This window comes from Eretmochelys imbricata, chromosome 13 (genome assembly GCF_965152235.1).
Source record: "Eretmochelys imbricata isolate rEreImb1 chromosome 13, rEreImb1.hap1, whole genome shotgun sequence".
In the NCBI taxonomy this organism is placed as follows: domain Eukaryota; kingdom Metazoa; phylum Chordata; order Testudines; family Cheloniidae; genus Eretmochelys; species Eretmochelys imbricata.
In genome coordinates, this window is record NC_135584.1 from 1,796,886 (window position 1) to 1,817,090 (window position 20,205).

Consider the following 20,205-nt stretch of genomic DNA (forward strand, 5'->3'; position numbering starts at 1 on the left):
TTCAGGGAGCTGTTGGTGTAGGCAATGCTGGAGACCAGGGCCCTGTCTTCCCGCAAAGCAGCCCACACAGACCCCCCACTGCCAGAAGTATGCCGGGGAGGAAGAAGGATGCCCCTGCAGCCAGGCTGGTCCTGCAGGGCTTGAGGGAGGTTTGCCTGGCAGGCAGTGATGAACGTGGGCACAGCCAGGGTGTCAGAAGCATGAAAAAGCCGACAGCAGGACGAACAGACCTTGCGTTGGAACGTCAGGCCCGCATGTCACAGGCAGCGAGATGGTTTCCAGAGCAGCTGTCCAGGCTGCAGCCAGCGCTTAGAGGCAGGTTTCAGGGGCCCAGTTTGCTGGCGGTGGGATTCAGGCCATGGGGCCTGGAGGCAGGTGCTGTGGAGCTGAGATGGGTGAGGCGTGAACCCTGTGGAGGTCTGCGTCTGAACCACGGCAATGGCCCCCGCTGGCCCCACACTCCGATTCTCTGGCCCAGCTGCTGCGTGCTCCGGCACACAGAGACATTTGGAAGCAACGGAGAGTCTATGTGGGCAGGCTCGGCCTCTCTGGGAAAAGGCACCGAGAACACAGGGGCCTGGCACATCAACAAAGGGGAGCTGAGGAGCGTGAGAACTAGCCACAGCAAGAGGCAGGCCGGCCACTGGTTCCGGTCCCACCTCGGCTTCTGTACTGCCCCAGCCCAGCCCAGGGGGACGGCTGTGAGCAGCAACGTGTGGACGTACAAGAGGGAGACAAAGGCAAAGCTGTGCACTCGGTGGAACGCTCTGCCAAACGGCCACTAGCCTGGGCAGAGAGCTGCAGGATAGAGGGGCAAACACAGCAACTGGCAACTGCCAGGGTCAGGAACCAAATGGTGCCGCCCCCCCGCCCCCGGCTGCTTTCACCTCGACTCCAGTGATCCAGAACAGTCCCATTTCCAGCCTAGAGAGGTGACTCTCTGGGCAGAGCCGGTAGGAGAGGGACGGTGGAGCCACGAAGCGGGGAGGTGCCTGGTTCTGAGTGAGAACTGGGATCCCGGGAAGCAGGCGAGGCTGGGGTGACCAGATGCCCCGATTTTATAGGGACACTCCTGATATTTGGGGCTTTTTCTTATGTAGTCTCCTATTACCCCCACCCCGTTCTGATTTTTCACCCTTGCTGTCTGGTCACCCTAGGCGAGGCCCGCCTCACTGCCATCCACCTCCCTTTCAACCGGGCCCCTGGGCCAGTGCTGGCCGTTTAGCATTGAATTAAGGATCATCTTACAGCCCAACAGCGGGAACCCTGCCTGTGCGGAGGGGCCCTGGCCTGCTGGGTGTTTGCCCCACGCTCTCCTGCGGGGGTGGTTTCTGGGGGTGGATGTTCACTCTGGGGGGCCGTGCTGGGCCGGGGGAAGCTCCAGGCTAGGGGTCCGGGGACGGCCCTTTCGTGTAAGCAAGTGTCACTCCACTGCCCGCCCCAGGAGTGCAGAAGCCCTGTGCCAGGCGCCCAGCAGCAGGGGAGGTTTTTGTTTCTGGGAACGGCCGAGCTGGCCGGCGCCCCAGGGCGCTCGGCCTCCCGCCTGCCCCACAGCCGGGGGAGCGGGGCACGGGCTGAGTTTTCGGGCCAGGGGCCAGGGCAGACCCTGAGCGAGGCGTTGGGAGCCGCCCCCCCAGGGCGCCGGCCCCGAGAGCGGGTCCCAGCCGGGAAAGCTGTCAGCCCCCCCCGCCGCCAGCGTGCTCGCCTCCCAGGTGCCACCAGGCGGCCCCCTCGCCGGGGCTCGGCGGAGCCGGGCAGGCAGGAACTGCGCTCGCCCGGCGGCCGCCCGGGGAGCCCTTTGCGCAGCCACGAGCCGGGGCCGGCGGGCGGCCGGGCCGGGTCGGGTCGGAGCGGGCGAGCCGGCAGCGGGGCCGCGGAGCCGCCGCTTGCCCAGGTACAGCCTGGGCCGCCGGGCTGGGGAGCTCGGGGGCCTGGCCCCCGTTCGCCAGGGCGACGCAGCCCCAGCGACCCGGCCGGGCCCCGGGGCGGGGCTGGTTCGGGGGCGCCCCCAGGCTCGCTGCAGCCTTTCCGCCCCGCGCGCCCAGGGCGCGCCCCCGCCCCGGGTTCGCTGCCTTGGCTTGGCCGGGGCCCGGCAGCTCGCCCTGGCCCCCGGGGCGCCCGCCTGGGCTGGGGGCGAGGCCAGCGGCCCCCCGGGACCCGACTGGCAAGGAGGCCTCCCCAGCACTCCCCCCGCCCCCCCGTTAGCCCCCTCTCCGTTTGCACGGGCCCCAGGGAAGCGCGTCTCTGCATCACTGGAAAGGCTGTCAGGCCCCGATTCTGCAGCGAGCTCCGCCTGGGCAGGGGCCCTGCCGCCCCACTGGCGTCCCCGGCCCGTCCGCGCCGAGGTGCGGGGGCAGGAGCGCAGCCCGTGTCCTGAAACCCGCACGCCGGGGACTGCGCCCAGGTCATCGCAGGTGGCTGTCAGTGAAGTGGGGCTGGCTAGTGAATGCCCGGCTCTCTGGGCTTTTGCAGGGTGTCTGGTCTCTCGCCCATCGGCCGCGATGCTCCAGCCCTTACAACGCGTCTTGGGAGCAGCTGGGACGTTCCCCGGGAGGCCCTTGTCCTGGGCCGCTCGTTCCCAGGGCCGAGCTCGCCTGTCCACCCGGGGCCCGGGCGAGCGGGACGGGGGCCTGGCGGACTTCAGCGCCCGGCTGGCAGCGGGGCCAACGCTGCGGCACTTCTTAAGAAACGCGTCCCCAGCTCAGGGAACTCGCCATCAGCTGGAGGAGCCGGAGGAGCCAGCGCCCTATCTCACCTCCAGCATCCTGGAGGAAGCCAGGAGGAAAGGTCAGTGTTACTGCCCTGTCTGCGCCCCTTCTCGGCCCCACTCACCCCTTTCCTCAGGGCTGCCTCACACCTGTTCATTGCACCAGCTGTCTGGTTCTCCCCTGCGCCTGTCCCCACATCCTGGGCGTTGTGACAGGCCGCGGTCGTGCCAGAGTCCAGCCGTCAGTCACCTAGAGCTAGGCTGTCGTCGGGGGCTAGCGAGTCTCGCCCTGCGAACCAGTGACCGATGGGCTAGCGTAATCAGTCCCAGGGCTAGGCAGCGCTGGGAAGTGCCCAGCCAGGGGCTGTTCCTGCTCATTTCTTTGTCTGAAATTAGGAAAATGTGACTGCCCTTTCCCCTGTGTCTTGGGGTGGAAGGAGCCAGCGTGGAGGGTGAGGCAATTGGTGAGCTGTCTGCGTGAATCTGAGCCCAGGTGGGAGAGCAGCGGGTTGGCTATGAGAGGCACAAGGCAGAGCCAAATGTGACAGACGGGCTGAGTGATGGGATCCCGTCTCCCTCGAGCATCTGGCCCCAGAAACTGCTGCCTCTGTGCAGCCAACCACTTTATGCCTGTCGGTCAGGTGGAAGGGGCTCGTGTGTTCAGGGCTGCAGGTCCAGGCCCAGCTGGGGCCTGAGCACACGTGGCCAGTTCGTTACATCCTTGGCCTCCTCGCCATTCCAGCAGGATTTCCATCCTCACTAAGCCACTGTCATTAGGCTACGTTGGCTCTCTGGGTTCATGCAGCGCACCCAGGTTAGGGTACAACTTGTCTGAATCTTTCGGCAGACCACTGAGCGGGTTTGCCCAATGGGTGAGTCTCCGAACGCCCCCTGCAATCAGCAGGGACAGGTGCAGCCTTGCTTTGCCGGGTCAGGATTTGGAGAGCTTATCATAGAATACCAGGGTTGGAAGGGACCTCAGGAGGTCATCTAGTCCAACCCCCTGCTCAAAGCAGGACCAATCCCCAATTTTTGCCCCAGATCCCAAATGGCCCCCTCAGGGATTGAACTCACAACCCTGGGTTTAGCAGGCCAGTGCTCAAACCACTGAGGTATCCCTCCCCCCAAGGAGGAAGTGCAATTAGCATGTAAGGCCCTCACCAGGGGGCCCATGCCACCAAGTATTAATAGCTGTCCCCAGCCTGAATGGCTGAATGGCTACAGAACTTTGGGAAAGGAAACTGGAGCTGAACCCTCCCCTATCTGTCCCGGTCATGACCGGGAGCTGCCTTCTGTTTAATTGCAGTGTATCTGGAGACCTATGGCTGCCAAATGAACGTTAATGACACCGAGATTGCCTGGGCCATCCTACAGAAGAGTGGCTACCTGAGGACACACCAGCTGGAGGAGGTATGGCACTGTGTTAGCTATCCTGACATCCAGGGTCTGCACAAGGACTTGCTATGGTGCTGCACCATGAACCCCTGGGGCCAAGTCTCCCAGCATGGGTCGAGAAGCACTTTACATGAAGGGTCAGTGGGGTCTCCTCTGCAGAGCACCCTGCCGGTTCAAGTGCTATCTCTGTGGGAAGCCCTGCTCGGCAGCGGGAATGGAACAATGTGCTGGGCACAATAATAAAGCTTGATTTATATTTTTTAACTGTTGCGTCTGTCCTGGCTGCGAAGGGGAGTGGGCCCCGCGTGAAGCAGGTGGCCGGGCTATCGCTCATCCATTCAGTGGAGCACGCTGCCTGTTTTCCATTATGCTTTTTCTCCGCTCTGTTTCCTGGATCCCTGGGTGGAGTTGTAGCAATCGCTGACCTAGCTGGTAGCTGTGATGCTGGTGGTGCCTGAGTTCCAGCTTGCGTGGAGACCTGATCTTCCTTCTCTCATTTCTGCTGTCTTCTCCACTGTAGGCGGACGTGATTCTCCTGGTCACCTGCTCTGTCAGGTAAGGAACTTTGCTTTCTTAGAAAGGGTTATTTGGAAACCCTGGAGGGTGAATGTCCCGGAGATCAGAGCCAGGAGCTTGGAGACCTGGAACTGCCCACCTAAAGAGCTGGACTGACCTTATTACGGTGCTAGCCTTGTGGCACGTCAGCATTCCCCGTCATGGTCACCCTGGTCTCTGCTGTCGCGCAGGCCCGAAGTGAACATGAAATGGCAGGAGAGAGATCACTTCATCGTTGCCTGTTAGGTTCACTCCCTCTGGGGCACCTGGCATTGGCCAGTGTTGGCAGACAGGATGCTGGGCTGGATGGGCCCTTGGTCTGACCCAGCCTGGCCGCTCTTATGTTCTTAACATAACGGGTGTCCCTGTGACGACTGCCATCCTGGCTGACACGCTGGCGACTGAACCAAGGAGCTCCCGAGCTAGAAGTCGAGTTGCTACAGTCTGAGCTAAAGAGAGAAGGTTCTGTAGGTGGGACCTGTGACAACTCTTCTCCTCTGCCAATCAGTAACGAGAGGGCCCCACAACACACACTCACCAGCAGAGACACTTAAAGCAGCCTTCTACAGGAGGAAGCCACTTTCTTTTTACTACTTAATCTGCATCTGTTTTTGCTTCTGTGCTTCTCGCCTCTTTTCTCCATCTCCTCCTCTCGTCACAGTAGCTCGTGGGATGTAATCCAGTGCTTGTGGTAAAATTGCATGCGGTTTCTGAATGCATCGCAGAATGCTGATGGTCAGCTGGGATGCAGTTTGTGTCACCAGTAAAGTCCGATTTTTCCTCTGAAAGACCTCAGTCTCGCTGATTCAGAAGAATTTCCGCCGTGTCGCTGTGGCCTACTGGCAATACCTGTGCAAGCAAACAAAACAGCACGTGGTGATGCGGTGCCGAAATAATGCCGTCTGTGCGCTGTAACCGTGCCCACCCTGCACAACGGGCCCAGGCCATGGTACTCCGTCCCTACAAGTATCCTCCTTCATTTTCGTGGGGTCAGAATGGGGAAAAATTGGAAAGGGTTCTGGAAAGAACAACAAGAAGAGTCTGAGGTCTGGAAAACAGGCCTTCTAATGAGTGATTTAAGAAGCTCCTCAGTTTATTTATTGTATCCAAGAGCGGGTACGGGGTGCTTTCGTCGTGGTACGTCCCACGTAACCCGCATGGAGAAGCGGTTTCTGATAGCAGATGGCTCTCTAATCTAGCAAAACAAAACCTCATGAGTTTCAATGGTTGGAAGATGAAGCTGGACACATTGGGCCTAGAGAGATGGTGCAGGCTTTTACCAGGGGTGTGGGATTAACCATCAGAACAACTGACCTGGGCGTGTGCTGGGGTCTTGGTCTCTCGCATGCCCTAAGTCAGGACTGGATATTTGCCCAGTAGATCTGTTCCAGCTCAGCGCATGCTGCAGGCTGCATGCCAAGGGCACAGGTGAGGTTCTCTGGCACATGTGACAGGCCAGCTAATCGAAAGGGTCCCTCTGGCTTAATCTAGGGCTCCAGGGTGTGATTACAGTGGACGAGGTTCAGGGTCCAGGCTGCGGAGATGGGGGCTGAGCTCTTTCCCTGGCCGTGTCACACACGTGGGTGTGTCACTCGGCAGCCAGGTGCCTTGTTTGTGGAAGGAGGCTGATAACCTTCCCTGCCTCTAGTTCCCAGTGTTCAACCAGTGCCTGGGGCCCGTGGCTGGACGGGGCATGGGAAGAGCCGTAGGCGTCACTGACTGCCGTTTCTCATGGCTCCCCAGGGAGAAGGCTGAGCAGGCGATCTGGAACCGCCTGCGGCACCTCACGGCTCTGAAATCCAAGCGGCTGCGGTCCCAGGCACCTCTCCGCATCGGGATTCTAGGTACGTGGCCGTATGTACAGCGTTCCCGTGTGGCCACGGCAAGAGGTGGGTGGGGGTTACATCCATTGTTGAGGGGACAAAAAGCTACATCCCAGGACGCTGGCTTCATGGGGCACTGAGCCTTCTCTGATGGGGAAGAGCCGGCTGTGGGGGGCGGGGGGGTTTGAGGGTGAGGGGCCTCTCGACACTGACCATTCTCCTCTGGCCGCAGGCTGCATGGCTGAGAGGCTGAGGGAGGAGATCCTGCACAGGGAGAAGCTGGTGGATATCGTGGCAGGCCCTGATGCTTACCGTGACCTGCCCCGGCTGCTGACTGTGGCCGAATCGGGCCAGCAGGCTGCCAACGTCCTGCTCTCCTTAGACGAGACGTATGCAGATGTCCTGCCTGTCCAGACCAGCCCGGATGCCACCTCTGCGTTTGTGTAAGAGCCGAGGAGTCTCTCTCTCCCACCTGCCCTGCTCTGCAGGGCTCTGATTTCGGAGGGTCGTGGGGAAGCAGACGTGAGAGATGGCAGAGACCTGTCAGCTAGTCTCTGTACCGTGCTCGTCCCTGGCGATGCGGACCCAGGCCATCACCCAGCTGATGCAAGCCTGTTACACAGTCGCTCCTGCTTTATCCCCGGTGATCAGACTCCCCCCCAGCCCTGGTGAGGCTGCCTGACAGTTCTGACTGTCAGGGAGCTTTTCCAAATAGCCGGCCTTGGTTTCCCTTCCAGTGCTTGGTCCCACTACCCCAGCACCACTCCAGGCGATTCCCCTGCCTCTGATATTTGCACTTCTCCCAGGTGGGCGGCTGCCTCGCCCTCCCTGCCCAGTCCTGGGCACCCAAGTTGTGCGTATTTTATCCTGCCTTGTACATCGCTCCTTCCAGGGCAGCGCCCCCCTTTCTGCTACGGAGCCGCCCAGCTGTGAAGCCACGTCCTAGGTGTGGATGTGCCGTCGGGGTGCAGACGGGGTGGTTACCACCCTGCCCTGGGAGGGAGGGAGGAAGATGTGGGCACCTCCCACGCGGGGCAGGTTCGCCCAGAGGCAGTGGGTCCGCGTGGTGAGCGTGCTCAGCCAGTGGCTTTCCTAGCGTGACCGGCGCCCGCTCTTCGCCGTGTCCCCTCCGCAGATCGATCACGCGCGGCTGTGACAACATGTGTAGCTACTGCATCGTCCCCTTCACCCGCGGCCGCGAGAGGAGCCGGCCCGTGGCCTCCATCCTGCGGGCCGTGCGGATGCTGTCTGATCAGGTGCGCTGCCCTGGGCACCCTGCCCGGCCCAGCCCGGGGCAGTGGGAGCTCTTGGGGCAGGCTGCTTGGCAGTGCTGATCTTTGCGCCGGCAGCCCCAAGCGCCGCACTGAGCCAAGCCCCCGGAGGCGTGTGGTGACCAGCCCCGCGCGGGGATCAGTGGCGAGTGCTCACTGGGGCTGGTTCTTTAGATAAACATAGAGCCATGGCTCTCCCTACGGGACAGCCCAGAAGGGAGTGACCAAAGGCTGTTCCCTGTCCCCCCTACAGGGCGGGGCCCTTGGGCCCGGGCAGTGAGAGGGGGGCTGGCTGCAGAGCAGAGGATCTGGGACCAGCTGGCTCAGGGAGTTGTGCTGTGGTGGGGTACGGAGGCAGTCACCTCTTCAAATCCAGCCCAGGCCAGTGGCGCCCCCGAATCCTTCCCATCTGTTCGATGGCCCATGGGAACAGGTTGGATGGTCCCCGGCTTGTTCCGGGTGCAGAGGCGTCTACGTCACAAAACCTCCCTCCCGGTCTGTGCTCCTGTAGGCTGGACGGTCTTGGCCGAGAGGCCAAGGCTTGACAAGGCCGTGGAGAGGGAGCTGCCCCTTGGCCCTCGAGGGCATCACGCCGGCAGGGCGGTGAGCTCGTCCTGCTGCTCCCAGGGCTCTGGCAGGTCTGTGCATGAAGTGCAGGCGTCGGCCCCCGCCCCTTCCCACCAGCGCACCAAACCTGCCCCCTTGGCGATGGCTTTGCAAAGCTGGGGTTTTTCCGGAGGCTTGTCTTGGTTTGCTGGCTAGGCTTATATTTCCCTTTTGACTCGTCTTGACGGCTCCACAGGGGGTGAAAGAAGTGACCCTCCTGGGTCAAAACGTCAATAGCTTCCGAGACACCTCCGAGGTCCAGTTCCGCTCGGCAGCCGCACCTGGCCTGAGCCGCGGCTTTAGCACCATCTACAAGGCTAAAGAGGGGGGCTTGCGCTTCACACATCTGCTGGATCAGGTCTCCAGAGTCGACCCGGAAATGCGGATCCGTTTCACCTCCCCGCACCCCAAGGACTTTCCTGACGAGGTGCGTGTGAAGGGACTGCCCAGATCCCTCCCTGTGGAGCACACAGCTGCGGGATTTCACCTCCTCGCCATGGGAGCTGCAGCTCCCCTCAAAGGGAGCCAGGCTGAGATCATCCCCAGCGGCTGATGCCGAGCGGCAGCTGTGTCTTTGCAATTGCTGTTTGCTCCCCGTCGCTTAGGGAGGTTGTTCCCTTTATCTGGGCCAGAGCAGTGCGCAGCTGGGCAGCTCTGTGACCACCCGTCCGCTCTCCTCTCGGCAGGTCCTGCAACTCATCCAGGAGAGGCACAACATCTGCAAACAGCTCCACCTCCCGGCCCAGAGCGGGAGCTCCCGAATCCTGGAGGCCATGAGGCGAGGGTGAGTCTGACTGAGGGGACGCGTTCCCCTCCTGGCTGCACTGCAGCCTGCCCCTCGGCTCGGAGATGGGGGAGCGGGAGCCTTCCAGGGCCGCCGTCTCGGCCAGACGCAGCTTCAGGAGCTGCACGCTCCTCAGACATGGCTGTTGGCGTGTGTAATGACTGTGCGTTGGCCAGGCAGGCGTGGGATGGCAGCAAAGTCTGGTTCAGAGGCCCGGGGGAACATTTTGCCTGTCAGTTTAACGACCCCCCCCCCCGACGTTTTGGTGGGGGAGGATTCCGGCAGCCCCTCTCCAGCTCTGTCTGAGTCTCAGTCCTGACGTGGCGAACACGCCTTGCAGTCACGCCTCTCCAAGCAGTGTTCACTTCCGTCGGCCAGATTTTGTTCCATGCCCTTTTGGTTCTGCCTCAGCACCTCCCCTCGCAGTGTTTGCAAAGGCCGGTGCCCCCCTCTGCGTGGCCCCCAAGCCATTGCAGGGCTGTGGTAATGGTGCCTTGAGCTTTGTCATGGGCGTGTCGCCCGCCTGGCCCAGTGCGGCAGGGAGGGAGATGGAGGAGACGCATTCACCCGCTCCATTCCTCTTGAGCTTCGGGTCCAGCCAGAGGAATCCCCGGGTTTGGGGGAGACCCTGCAGATGCTGCTTTTGTTTCCTGTCTCCCTGATGACATCAGAGCTTCATAACCAACCCGTCCTTGTGCGTTTCCTGACAGCTACACAAGAGAAGCGTATTTAGAGCTCGTACAGCATGTGCGGGATTCCATACCAGGTAAGGGTTTCCTTTCGCCTGGACCTGACCTGTCTGTGTCTCACTTCCCCTGCTAGAATCCCTCGCTCATCCTCACACATGGGCAGCAGTGCTGGGATTGGCTAGATCAAGGTTTGGGCTTTGCATTTGAAGGGGCCCAAGGGAAGAACCAGGATGTTCCTCCAAATGAAACGAGATCAGCGGGGTGGCCTGCCCGACCCTCACCCTCTCCTCATGGCAGTGACTGTGCACCCAAAGCCAGCCCCTGGCCTCGCTCTGTCCTTATGCATGCTGGGAAAGGGTCCTGGCAGGTAGGGCTGATGGGGAATAAAGCTGCTCACAGCTGCCCTGGGTATTCCCTTCTTCTCTGTGCTTTGTGGGGCGAAGGGTCCACTCCCTGGCTGTGTAACCGTGTGCCTCTCGGTGCCAGGAGTGAGTCTCAGCAGCGATTTCATCGCTGGCTTCTGCGGCGAGACCGAGGGCGATCACCAGCAGACAGTGTCTTTGCTCAGGCAAGTCCGCTACAACGTGGGTTTCCTCTTTGCCTACAGCATGAGGCAGGTGAGTGCGGGGCCTGGGGGAGAAGCCTCCGTTGTCCCTCACGTGGTCATCCTGGTCCGTGTCAGCTCTTGCCTGTTTCCCCCTCCCTCCCCTCAAGTGAATGGCAGTGACAGTGTTATTGAGCCCCAGTCTCTTGGACAGCACCGTGCACGTGAATGGCTTGTATGCAGTCCCACTGTCAGCATCCGTGGGGCTGTGCTGCCCAAGTGAGGATGTTCCCAGCCCACGGGGATTATGGCTGTGGAGCATGAGCTGATACAGTCCAGCTCAGCAAAGCAGCCCGTGGGGCAGCCTTTCCCGGAAGCAATTTGTGCCCTTGCTCAGCGCAGTCCACGTGCGAAACGCCATGTGAGCATCCAGGCTGCCAGCTGGGGGAGCTGGTTTTGCAGCACAGTTTGCACCCCAGCATGAGGTGTGGCCCCCGAGCTGAGCCTCGGGGGCTGATCGCAGCACATTTGGCTTTGCTGGAGGGGAATTTTGCAGATGCAGTGCGTAGCCAGGTATCAGCCCTCTGCACGTGGAACTGGTCGGCTTTTGGCAGAAGAGGCAGGAGGTCTCCTGGTGGCTGTCCCAGGAGTGCCAGGTGGTGGGAAAGAAGGCGGGAGGTCGGCAGTGGCTGAAGGGGACAAAGGAAGATAAATCTCCTCCTTGGGGTGGGAGTTAACTGGCCACCTGTGCAAAGTTTTTTCCTGGTTTGAGTGGCATCTGAGCCCCGCTGGCTCAGACAGGACAGGGCTCCTACCCCTGGCAACCTGGCCGAGAAAGGGCTTTTAATCTGTTCATTGTTTCAGAAAACCCGGGCTTATCACCGGCTGCAGGACGACGTACCGGCTGAGGTGAAGCGAAGGCGGCTGGAGGAACTCATCTCCGTCTTCCGGGAGGAGGCCACCAGGGTGAACGGGGCCATGGTGGGTCGGTCACAGCTCGTGCTGGTGGAGGGGGTGAGTGGAACTTTAACACCACGCTGGGTCTGCTTCCCACCCCCGGCCCAAGAGGCTCTGAAGCCATTCGACCTCCCCAGCACATACGCCCTCGAGTCCAGGGCCAGTGATACGTACCTAAAGAAGTGCCCTGCTCTTCAGAAGGGCAGAGCAAAGTACTTAGAAGCACCCATTAAAAATCAGGCCACTTTTCTGTAGGGACATAACTCCATGCACTTGGTTTGGAAAATCTTGGCTTTGGGGAGGTCGTGAAATAGGACTTTTGGCAGGCTGCAGAAGAATTCTTTCAGGGTGTGGCTGCAGGGGATGCTTGACAAGAGCCCAGACTGGAGGAGTTGGTATAATATGTCTGTCCGTTGGATGCGTTACAGACAGATGTGAAGACAGGGTCCCTGCCCTGAAGAGTTGACAGTCCCGCTGGGGGTGGGGTTTAGACATGTCTCAAGTTGGGCACCCACAAGCAGTGGAGGCTTTTTGGCTGCCTCATCCTCGGTGTCCCTCTCCCAGCACAGCTGCTGCAGCCAGAGCTCTTGCTTAACGACATGGAAGGTGGATTTTAATACTGGCCGCAGCGCTCAACCCCCCGGGCAGTAGAGTCCAGCCGTGCGTCGAGGCTGATGCTGTGCCGATAATGCTCCCTGTCCCCCTCCCAGCCCAGCAAGCGCTCTGCCGCCCAGCTGTGCGGTCGGAACGACGGAAACATCAGAGTGGTCTTCCCCGACACGGAGATGGAGGACGGCCCTGGCTCAGGGGCTCTGGTCAGAGCCCAGCCAGGGGACTATGTGCTGGTGAAGGTAAGGCTCGTGTAGCTCTCGTTTCCAGGAGGGAGCGGCGTTCAGGGGGGTGGTTTTCAAAGGACCGGGGCCAGCTCTCCCTTTTTGCGTGTGCTTTTTTGCGCTTGCAAACCAAGAGTGAGCACAAAGCTGAGCAGACGAGCTGCACTGCCGCCTGCCTGGTGCTGGGGGTGCTGCGGGTTCCCTCTCCCAGGGATTCTGGCATGGCTGGGAGCGCCCGCCACTGCGAGCGCTGCTGCCCGGCTCCCTGCGGTGCCTGGTGGGGTGAGGCTGGGAGTTCACACACGGCCTGTGCACTGTTCATTCCTGCCAGCTCCAGGGCTGGGACTCCAGCAGACGTCCTCCTTCAGCATTCCCTGTCGTGAATCTGTCTCGGACCAGCAGAGCTGGGCCATTGCCCTGCCCCACACAGCCAGCTCTCCTGACCTGCTCCCTACTGCAAGGGGGGGGGGCGTCCCTCCCCGCTCCCAGCTCGTCTAGTGACCATCCCATGCCGCTGCCTTTCAGATTACCTCCGCCAGCTCCCAGACGCTGAAGGGAGTTCTGCTTCGCCGCACCACCCTCAGAGAATCAGCAGCGCGCCTTTGACGCCGCACAAGGGGCAAGCGACTCTTCCCCGGGCCGGATGGGGGTGGAGATGGGCCTGGTGTTTACTCCCTGAGATGCCCTCTCAGCTGGAGCCGTGCAAACTCCTGAGCAAAAGGCGACGGACACGTGCGCCCGCCCTGGGCAGAGCTGCTTGGAGTCCTTCGAGAATCGCCACAGCCAGGAAGTGTTTTGTTCCTGCTTTTCATTTGCTATCTTGGCTGCGCCTTCTTGGGCTTGGAGGCAGCTCACACCCCACACCCCACCCCACCATCCTACTAGGCAATTTCACGGGGGTGCGGAGGCAGCCAGAGCCGCTTAGCTGGGAGATTATTCCCAGCAATCTGTGCCCAAGGAATTGTTAACGTCCATCGGAATCCCAGATTGACTTGGGAATTCCTCGCTGGTTCTCCGCTGGTTTGTGGGGCAGAGCAGGGTTTTGAAATCAAATCAATACCTGTACCTGTTAGGTGGGGCTGAGCTAATTCCTGCAGTGGGTCACAGGACATAATGACCAGAAGGTGAGGACATTGATAAAAGATTCACACCGCCTATGAAATGTGTTGTGTTTTTAATTCTGTGGCAAGCTAAAAACTATAGCGAACTTTGTATGGAAAATTCAACAGCTCATCTCCCTGTAAAGTAGGAAGGAATCGACCCTATAACTGGGCCCCACCTGAGAGCCCCAAGCTGGGCTGCAGGGAATTCAGAGCTCCGCGTCCCTGAGATGGAGCCTGCACCGTGCCGGAGTGTGGAATCACCTTGACAGGGCGGTGGAAGGGTGAGCGAGGGGCAGAGACTCCACAGCTTCACTGGCCATGGGGCTAGGTCTGTGGTGGATCCCAGGGCCTGACCCACAGATGCTGCCAGCTGGAGGATGGGCAAATAATCTTCCTTCTCCCTCCAAATAATTGAGGCGCAAATCACAGAGGGGAATGTTCCAGAGTCCGTCCCGCATTCCTGCCCCCACGTTCTCTCTGCAGAAAGGGGCAGCTATGCCCCAGCTTCCAAACTCGGGGGGAGCAGCAGCAGTTTCCTCTCGGGGTTCTCGGGGTTCTCAGGTTCTTTGCTTGCTGCATCAGCGATGGGCAGCACGTTGTTTCTAAACAAACACCCCCCTCTCTCAATGAACCAAAACATGCTCTTTGCCTCATTTCCTCAGTGAAAAAGGAGGCAGACGGGCTGCCCTGAGAATTGGGAATTTCTCAGCACCAAGATACAAAGGCGCAGTCCCTTCCGTTGTGTCTGGTGCCGACTTTTCCTCTTGTGTGCACTGCAAAGTGGCAGAAGAGAAAGTCACTGGTGCAGTGCAGACATTGTGCTTTCCCACCCTTAGAACAACCCACTAGGGCTGCTCGGCGTGGGAGGGGATTGAACCCTCCTTTCCATGCAGGCTATGGCCTTTCCCCTCGGAGCGGAAGCACCTGCTCCCACGGCACTGAGCACTCCCACAAGGAGCGAGCCAGCCAGGAAGGTGCTGTCTCCCCGTCACGCTGGACACTGAGGTTCTTTGGCTGTAACTATGTGAAGAGGGGGTGAGCTGGGTGTGTATCGTCTCTCCGCCCGCAGACGCTCAGCTCAGCGCCCAGCTTGGGTGCTTAGTGTTAAAGGCCTGGTGAGTGACCTTTGGGGCTTTAAAGCATTTAGGAGGCTTCCACGGTGCCCCTTGGCAGCTGAGGCAGGCAGCACTGCCCAGAGCAGCTGTTTCACCAGGCGCGGTTTGGGGTGTGTGATGGGAGCTCGGTATTCCTGGTAGCGGGTTTGCACGTTTCCTTCAGCTGTAACATGCCCCATACCCTGTCCCGTGTCGCTTCCCAGCAGTGGGAGCAGGCCGTAGGCTGCCGTCCCAGGGCAGCAGGCTCCCCCAGAGACTGGATCGTGGCCAACAAGTGATCTCAGTGCTTGCAACAGCTACGGGCATCGGGAGCCAGCGGCCTGCGGAGCTTCGAACACCTGGGTGGCGATTGCGGTGGCGGGGCTCAGTGTCGCCATCAGGCATACTTCAGGGGGGCCGACTCGGACGCACAGAGCAGAGCCAGGCCGGGAACAGATGGCCTGGTGTGCCGCACAGCTGGGGTGAGAACAAGGCTGGTAAAAGGAGGGACAGAGGCGGTGGGGAGCTGGAGCCGGTTCGCGCGACCCGGTGGTTAACCCGCTTCCCTGCAGGGGGCGCTGAGGCTTCGCTGGGCTCTGGCTGGGAGGTGATGTGATTCCTCCTCCGGCCACCGGGGGCGCTGCGCTGCGGGAGCCATGTGGGCTGCCCCCTGGCCCTGGGGCTCCCGCTGCTGCCGGGTGGGTCCCCGGCTGCTCTGCTGGGCCTGGGCTGCTCCGAGCCGCTCTGCCCGTGAGCGCTCCCCACCCTGCCCGCAGCCAGCCCCGCACCCCTTGCCTGCAGCCAGCCCTGCACCCCCTGCCCTGCCCGCAGCCACCCCCTGCACCTCCTGCCCGCAGCCAGCCCTGCACCCTCTGCCCTGCCTCCAGCCACCCCCTGCACCCCCTGCCCTGCCTCCAGCCCCCCCCCGCACCCCTTGCCCGCAGCCAGCTCTGCACCCCCTGCCTCCAGCCACCCCCTGCCCTGCCTCCAGCCCCCCCCCGCACCCCTTGCCCGCAGCCACTCCCTGCCTCCAGCCACCCCCACACCCAGCCCCTGTCTCCAGCCACCCCTGCACCTCCTGCCCACAGCCAGCCCATCTCCAGCCACTCCCTGCCCTGTATCCAGCCACCCCCACACCCCCTGCTTGCAGCTAGTCCCTGCCTCCAGCCACCCCCTCACCCCCCTGTCCTGCCCGCACCAGCCCCTGCCTCCAGCCACCCCCACACCCCCTGCCCTGCCCGCAGCCAGTCCCACACCCCCTGCCTCCAGCTGGCCCTGCCCCATGCCCCTGCCTGCAGCTGGCCCCACGTCGACTGGTGTCCTGCAGTTCCCAGGGCAGTAACCCTGCACACCTGCTTCAAGGAGGGGGGCAGGGAGCAGCTGGGCCCCACATGTGCACACCCTAGGGTGACCAGAAAGCAAGTGTGAAAAATCAGGACAGGGGTGGGGGGGTAATAGGAGCCTATATAAGAAAAAGACCCCAAAATCGGGACATCTGGTCCCCCTAGCACACCCCCAAGGAGTGGCAGGGCCCCACACATGGGAAACGGAGCTCATTTCTAGCTCAGGCCCATCTTTTTAAAAAAGAGCTTTCGGCAGGGTTAACACACACCCATATTTTCCTGGACAGGTCAGGCTTTTTGGTTCTTAAATCGCCATCCGGGAGGAATTTTTAAATATGGTAACCCTGTGGGTGCAAAAAATACATACTGGGGCACATCCCTTACATCAGAACTTTTTATAGGGAACCGGTTGTTAAGATTGTGACAGCTCATCACTGGATAGAGGACAAGACCCCGTCCCTGTACTCACACCAAGGGACAGCAAAGATACTTGTCGCTTCAGACAATGGTAACTTCTGACACATCTGAGCTGGAGGGCGGACAAACCATAACCAGCATCATCTGAAGCGAGGGAGGTTCAGGTTAGATGTTAGGCGAAACTTTCTAACTTCGAGGGCGGTTAAACTCTGGAATTGGCTTCCAAGGGAGGTTGTGGAATCCTGGCACTGAAAGTTTTTCAGAACAGGTTGGACAAACACCTGTCGGGGATGGTCTAGGTCAGCCGTTCTCAACCAGCGGTCCGGCTGAAGCCCAGAATCTGCTTGCCAGTGTCCCGTTTTTCCCCCCCCGCCCCTCCCCTGTCGGGAGTTGAAGCTGTGATCCCCTGGACTCGTGTGCGGCTGAAGCCCGGAGCCCACGGGCAGAGTTGAGGGGCACGGGGCTGTTGCCCCCCCAAAAAATTGCAATGCAAGAACAGGATAGTACTGGGGACAGCTCTGGGGCTGGCAGCCCTCTGAGAACAGGGACCACAGAGGAGCCCTCTGGGCCCCCAGCCCCCAGCTACCTGCACCCTGAGCTACACACCCTGCCGCACACAGCCCCCAGCTACCCCCCACAGCTATCCCCCTGCCCGCACACAGCCCCCAGCTACCCCCGCACAGCTATTCCCCTGCCCGCTCAGCCCCCCGCTACCCCCGCACAGCTATTCCCCTGCCCGCTCAGCCCCCCGCTACCCCCACAGCTATCCCCCTGCCCGCACACAGCCCCCAGCTATCCCCCTGCCCGCACACAGCCCCCAGCTACCCCCGCACAGCTATTCCCCTGCCCGCTCAGCCCCCCGCTACCCCCACAGCTATCCCCCTGCCCGCACACAGCCCCCAGCTATCCCCCTGCCCGCACACAGCCCCCCCCAGCTACCCCCACACAGCCCCTAGCTGCACTCTGAGCTAACCCCCTGCCCACACACAGCCCCCCCCCAGCTACCCCCAGAGCTATCTCCCTGCCCGCACACAGGCCCCCCCCCCCCCCCCCCCCCCCCCCCCCCCGCCTGCACCCTGAGCTACTCCCTGGGAGTAGCATTGGGGACAGCGCCACTCCCTGCCCCCCCACCATGGCTCCGGGGCTGGCAGAGAACAGAGGAGCCCTCCGGGCACACAGCCCCTCGCTAGCCCCTCCTGCCCGTGCACAGCCCTTAGCTACCTCCTCCCTGAGCTAGCCCTCGCCTTGCACCTTGTGATGCCCCCTGCCCACACATGGCCCCTAGCTACAGCCTGCTTGCACCCTGAGCTTCCTGTGTGGGGGCGGGAGGGGGAGCTCAGGGATCTCAGATAGCTGGTATTGAGGAATGGTACAGGGAGGGGGTAGCGAGGCGATGTGTAGGGGGCAGGGGAGTAGCTCAGGGTGCAAGAAGGGGGGTAGCTAGGGGGCGTGGGGGGAGCACCCTGAGCTGTTTTCCAGCCTTTTGCACTTAATGCATGGTGTGTGTTTGCGGGGCGCTGGGGGGGGGGGCTACAGGCCCTCACGAAGGCCCTGCCAGCCTTCTATGCTGAGCCTGCTCCAGTGAGTAAGTGCTACGCACTATAAGGGTGAAAAAAAGCTGCCCTTGAATTCGCACATGAAGTGTCTTCCATTTCAAGGGGTTTTCCTAGCTGCCCGTGGCCTCTCGGCCCATGTCGCACGCAGGGCACTGACTTGCCGTGCAGAAACTGCTGGTATTGACCAGCTCATTGGGCTTCCCAGGCTCCGTTATACACGCGTGTGACACGCAGATGGATCCCCGTGCATGCCACCTCCCCCCCCCCCCGCTCTGCATGTTTCCCAGCACGCCTGACAGGCCCACCAGCACTTTAGTGATGCCAGCCCATTGCTTTGTCTGAACAAGGTGGCACCTGCCTTCTCCCAGCTGTTTGATTTAGCTTGGATTTTGTGTTATTTAAAGCTGGGGCCTGAGCCCCAAGGAGACATTAGTTGATATGTGTTTGGCAGATCCAGGAACATCAGTAAAACAATTAGCAGACGCTTTCGCAAGACTTTTTCCCCCTCAGTTGGCTGAAATTTGTAATAACCGGCCACTGCTCAAAGCTTTGCACGTAATGGCCACAGCCTGACCTGCAGCAACGCGGGGCTGCGGTGAGTGATTACTTCAGGCCTCCTTTGCACTCCCCTAATCCTGGGCTGGTTCCCCCATTTCTTCCAAAGCTGCACAATTCAGTGGTGCAATTCTGTGATGCTGAGATGGAGCAATTTGTCTGGAGAAAAAGACAATGTCTCAAAGCTCAGGCCCTGTCTGGAGGGAGCCAGGTCTGGCCCACAGTAAGGGGAGGGTCACTTCAGCTCTCTTCTCACCTTCCCAAACCTCAGGTCCCCCTGCCCCTGTCTTAGCAGGGCCCCCTACCAGTCTCCTTCTAACTCTGCACCTGGACAACCCCCCCAGTTTTGCAATCAGGGGGCTGCTATCGGCATACCCAGGCCGCTGCCCAGTGCAGCACATTGCTGGGAGAATGTTTGCCTGGCAAAATTGAGTGTGTGTGTGGGGGGCGGGGGTCATCTCAGGGCTGCCATCTTCTGCTGGGCCTGACCCACTCTCTTGTGCTTGGGCAGAGCGTTGTGCCGAGGGGCAGGCAGCCAATGTGTGAGCTGACACACACAGAGCACATCGAGGTCACCTCCTAACCCCGGGCCGGAGGCTTTACCCCTTCAACGCCTAGCAATGACTGTCCCTCTAGGTGTTTGCTCGGTGAGGTACAGGTGGGGCCTCAAGGCCTGTAAGACACTAGCTTAGCCAAACTCATCAAGGCAGAAGGCCCCAAAACCCTTAGCGTAACTGTACCCCAGAGTAACCCTAGCTCCTCAGCTACCCCACTGCGGCTGCAGTGACTGGACTGGTGGGAGGTATCACAAAGGGCTAGTTCAGTGGTCCCCAAACTTTTGAGGCTCATGCTCCCTTTTACCCCATCCACATGCCCTACCCGTTAGGCCAAGAGTGGGGCTGCGATTCGGGGAGGAGGAGACTCGGCCAGGGGTAAGGGGGCCGAGGCTGTGACTGCAGCTGGGGATGGGGCCAAGGACAGAGCTGCGGCCAGGGGCTGAGGAGGCGGGAGCGGAGCCACAGCTGGGCCGTGGTGGGGGGCCGGCAGCTGGGCCATGGTGGGGGGCTGGCAGCTAGGCCACCCGTGGGTGCAGAGTCACGCCGAGGCTGGGGCCATGGCCAGGTGCAGGGGCCACGGCCGGAGCAGAGCTCGGGGCGGGGCTGGGTCATGCTCCCTCCCTGTCCCCCATGGGGGCTGGCCTGGTCCCCACTGAAGATTCTGGTGTGCCTCCTTTGGGGGGCGCGCCCCACAGTTTGGGGGGCCTCGGTGCTAGTTTCTAGCAGCTTGGGATATAATTAGTTAGGGACATCAGGAAAGTCTGCCCACAAGAATGGTAACTGACTGATGTCAATGCTAATAAGCTGGAAGTAACAGGATGAGTAACCTGTGGGAGGGGGACACCCCAGCACTACAAAGAAGAGAACAGGGTGGAGGGAAGATGATTTAGTTGGGGATTGGCCCTGCTTTGAGCAGGGGGTTGGACTAGATGACCTCCTGAGATCCCTTCCAACCCTGATCTTCTATGATTCTATGTATCCCCCCGGTGCTGCGAGCCGGGAGGTGTCACCCTGGGGAGATGTCAGGAGGACAACCCCTGGTGAGGGGACGCTGAGAATGAACACTGCAGGTTGTTTGACAGGGGAAGGGGTAAGGCCAGGGATGCGCCGTGCTGCCTGCCTGGCTGGGGTGGAGTGTTTGGAAGTTTGATGGCTGTACTAATAAAAAGATTACAATGATAGTGTGAGGGTTGCAGCCATGCACACCGGGACAGTAATTCTGATAACACTGGGCATGCTTTTGGGATAGGAACCTACCAACTTTCAGAGTGCTAACTGCGGGGAGTAATGTAGTAATATAATCAATATACAATCAGTAGGTCAGCCAACATTACTCACCAAAGTAGACTCAGTGAAGCCAATAAGACTACTTGTGAGAGTCAGCACCGCTCACTGTGACGATGGGTTGGAGACTCT

General features: G+C 60.7%; 1 protein-coding gene across 4 annotated transcripts; it reads left to right on the top strand.

Moving 5' to 3' along the window:
• The first annotated feature begins 1,823 nt into the window (after positions 1-1,823).
• CDK5RAP1 (CDK5RAP1 mitochondrial tRNA methylthiotransferase) lies at positions 1,824-13,326 on the top strand. 4 transcript variants are annotated; one of them, XM_077832074.1, is made up of 14 exons: positions 1,824-1,894; positions 2,473-2,787; positions 4,014-4,117; positions 4,623-4,657; positions 6,401-6,501; positions 6,713-6,923; positions 7,616-7,736; positions 8,554-8,784; positions 9,044-9,141; positions 9,852-9,907; positions 10,317-10,447; positions 11,239-11,388; positions 12,042-12,182; positions 12,690-13,326. In XM_077832074.1, the coding sequence occupies exons 2-14, from the start codon at positions 2,502-2,504 to the stop codon at positions 12,768-12,770; spliced, it is 1,746 nt and encodes a 581-aa protein (XP_077688200.1). In that variant the 5' UTR covers positions 1,824-1,894; positions 2,473-2,501; the 3' UTR covers positions 12,771-13,326. The 4 variants fall into 4 exon arrangements, with proteins under 4 accessions (XP_077688200.1, XP_077688203.1, XP_077688202.1 ...); XM_077832077.1 differs by lacking the exon at positions 8,554-8,784; XM_077832076.1 differs by lacking the exons at positions 12,042-12,182; positions 12,690-13,326 and adding an exon at positions 11,901-12,034.
• The last annotated feature ends 6,879 nt before the right edge of the window (positions 13,327-20,205 follow it).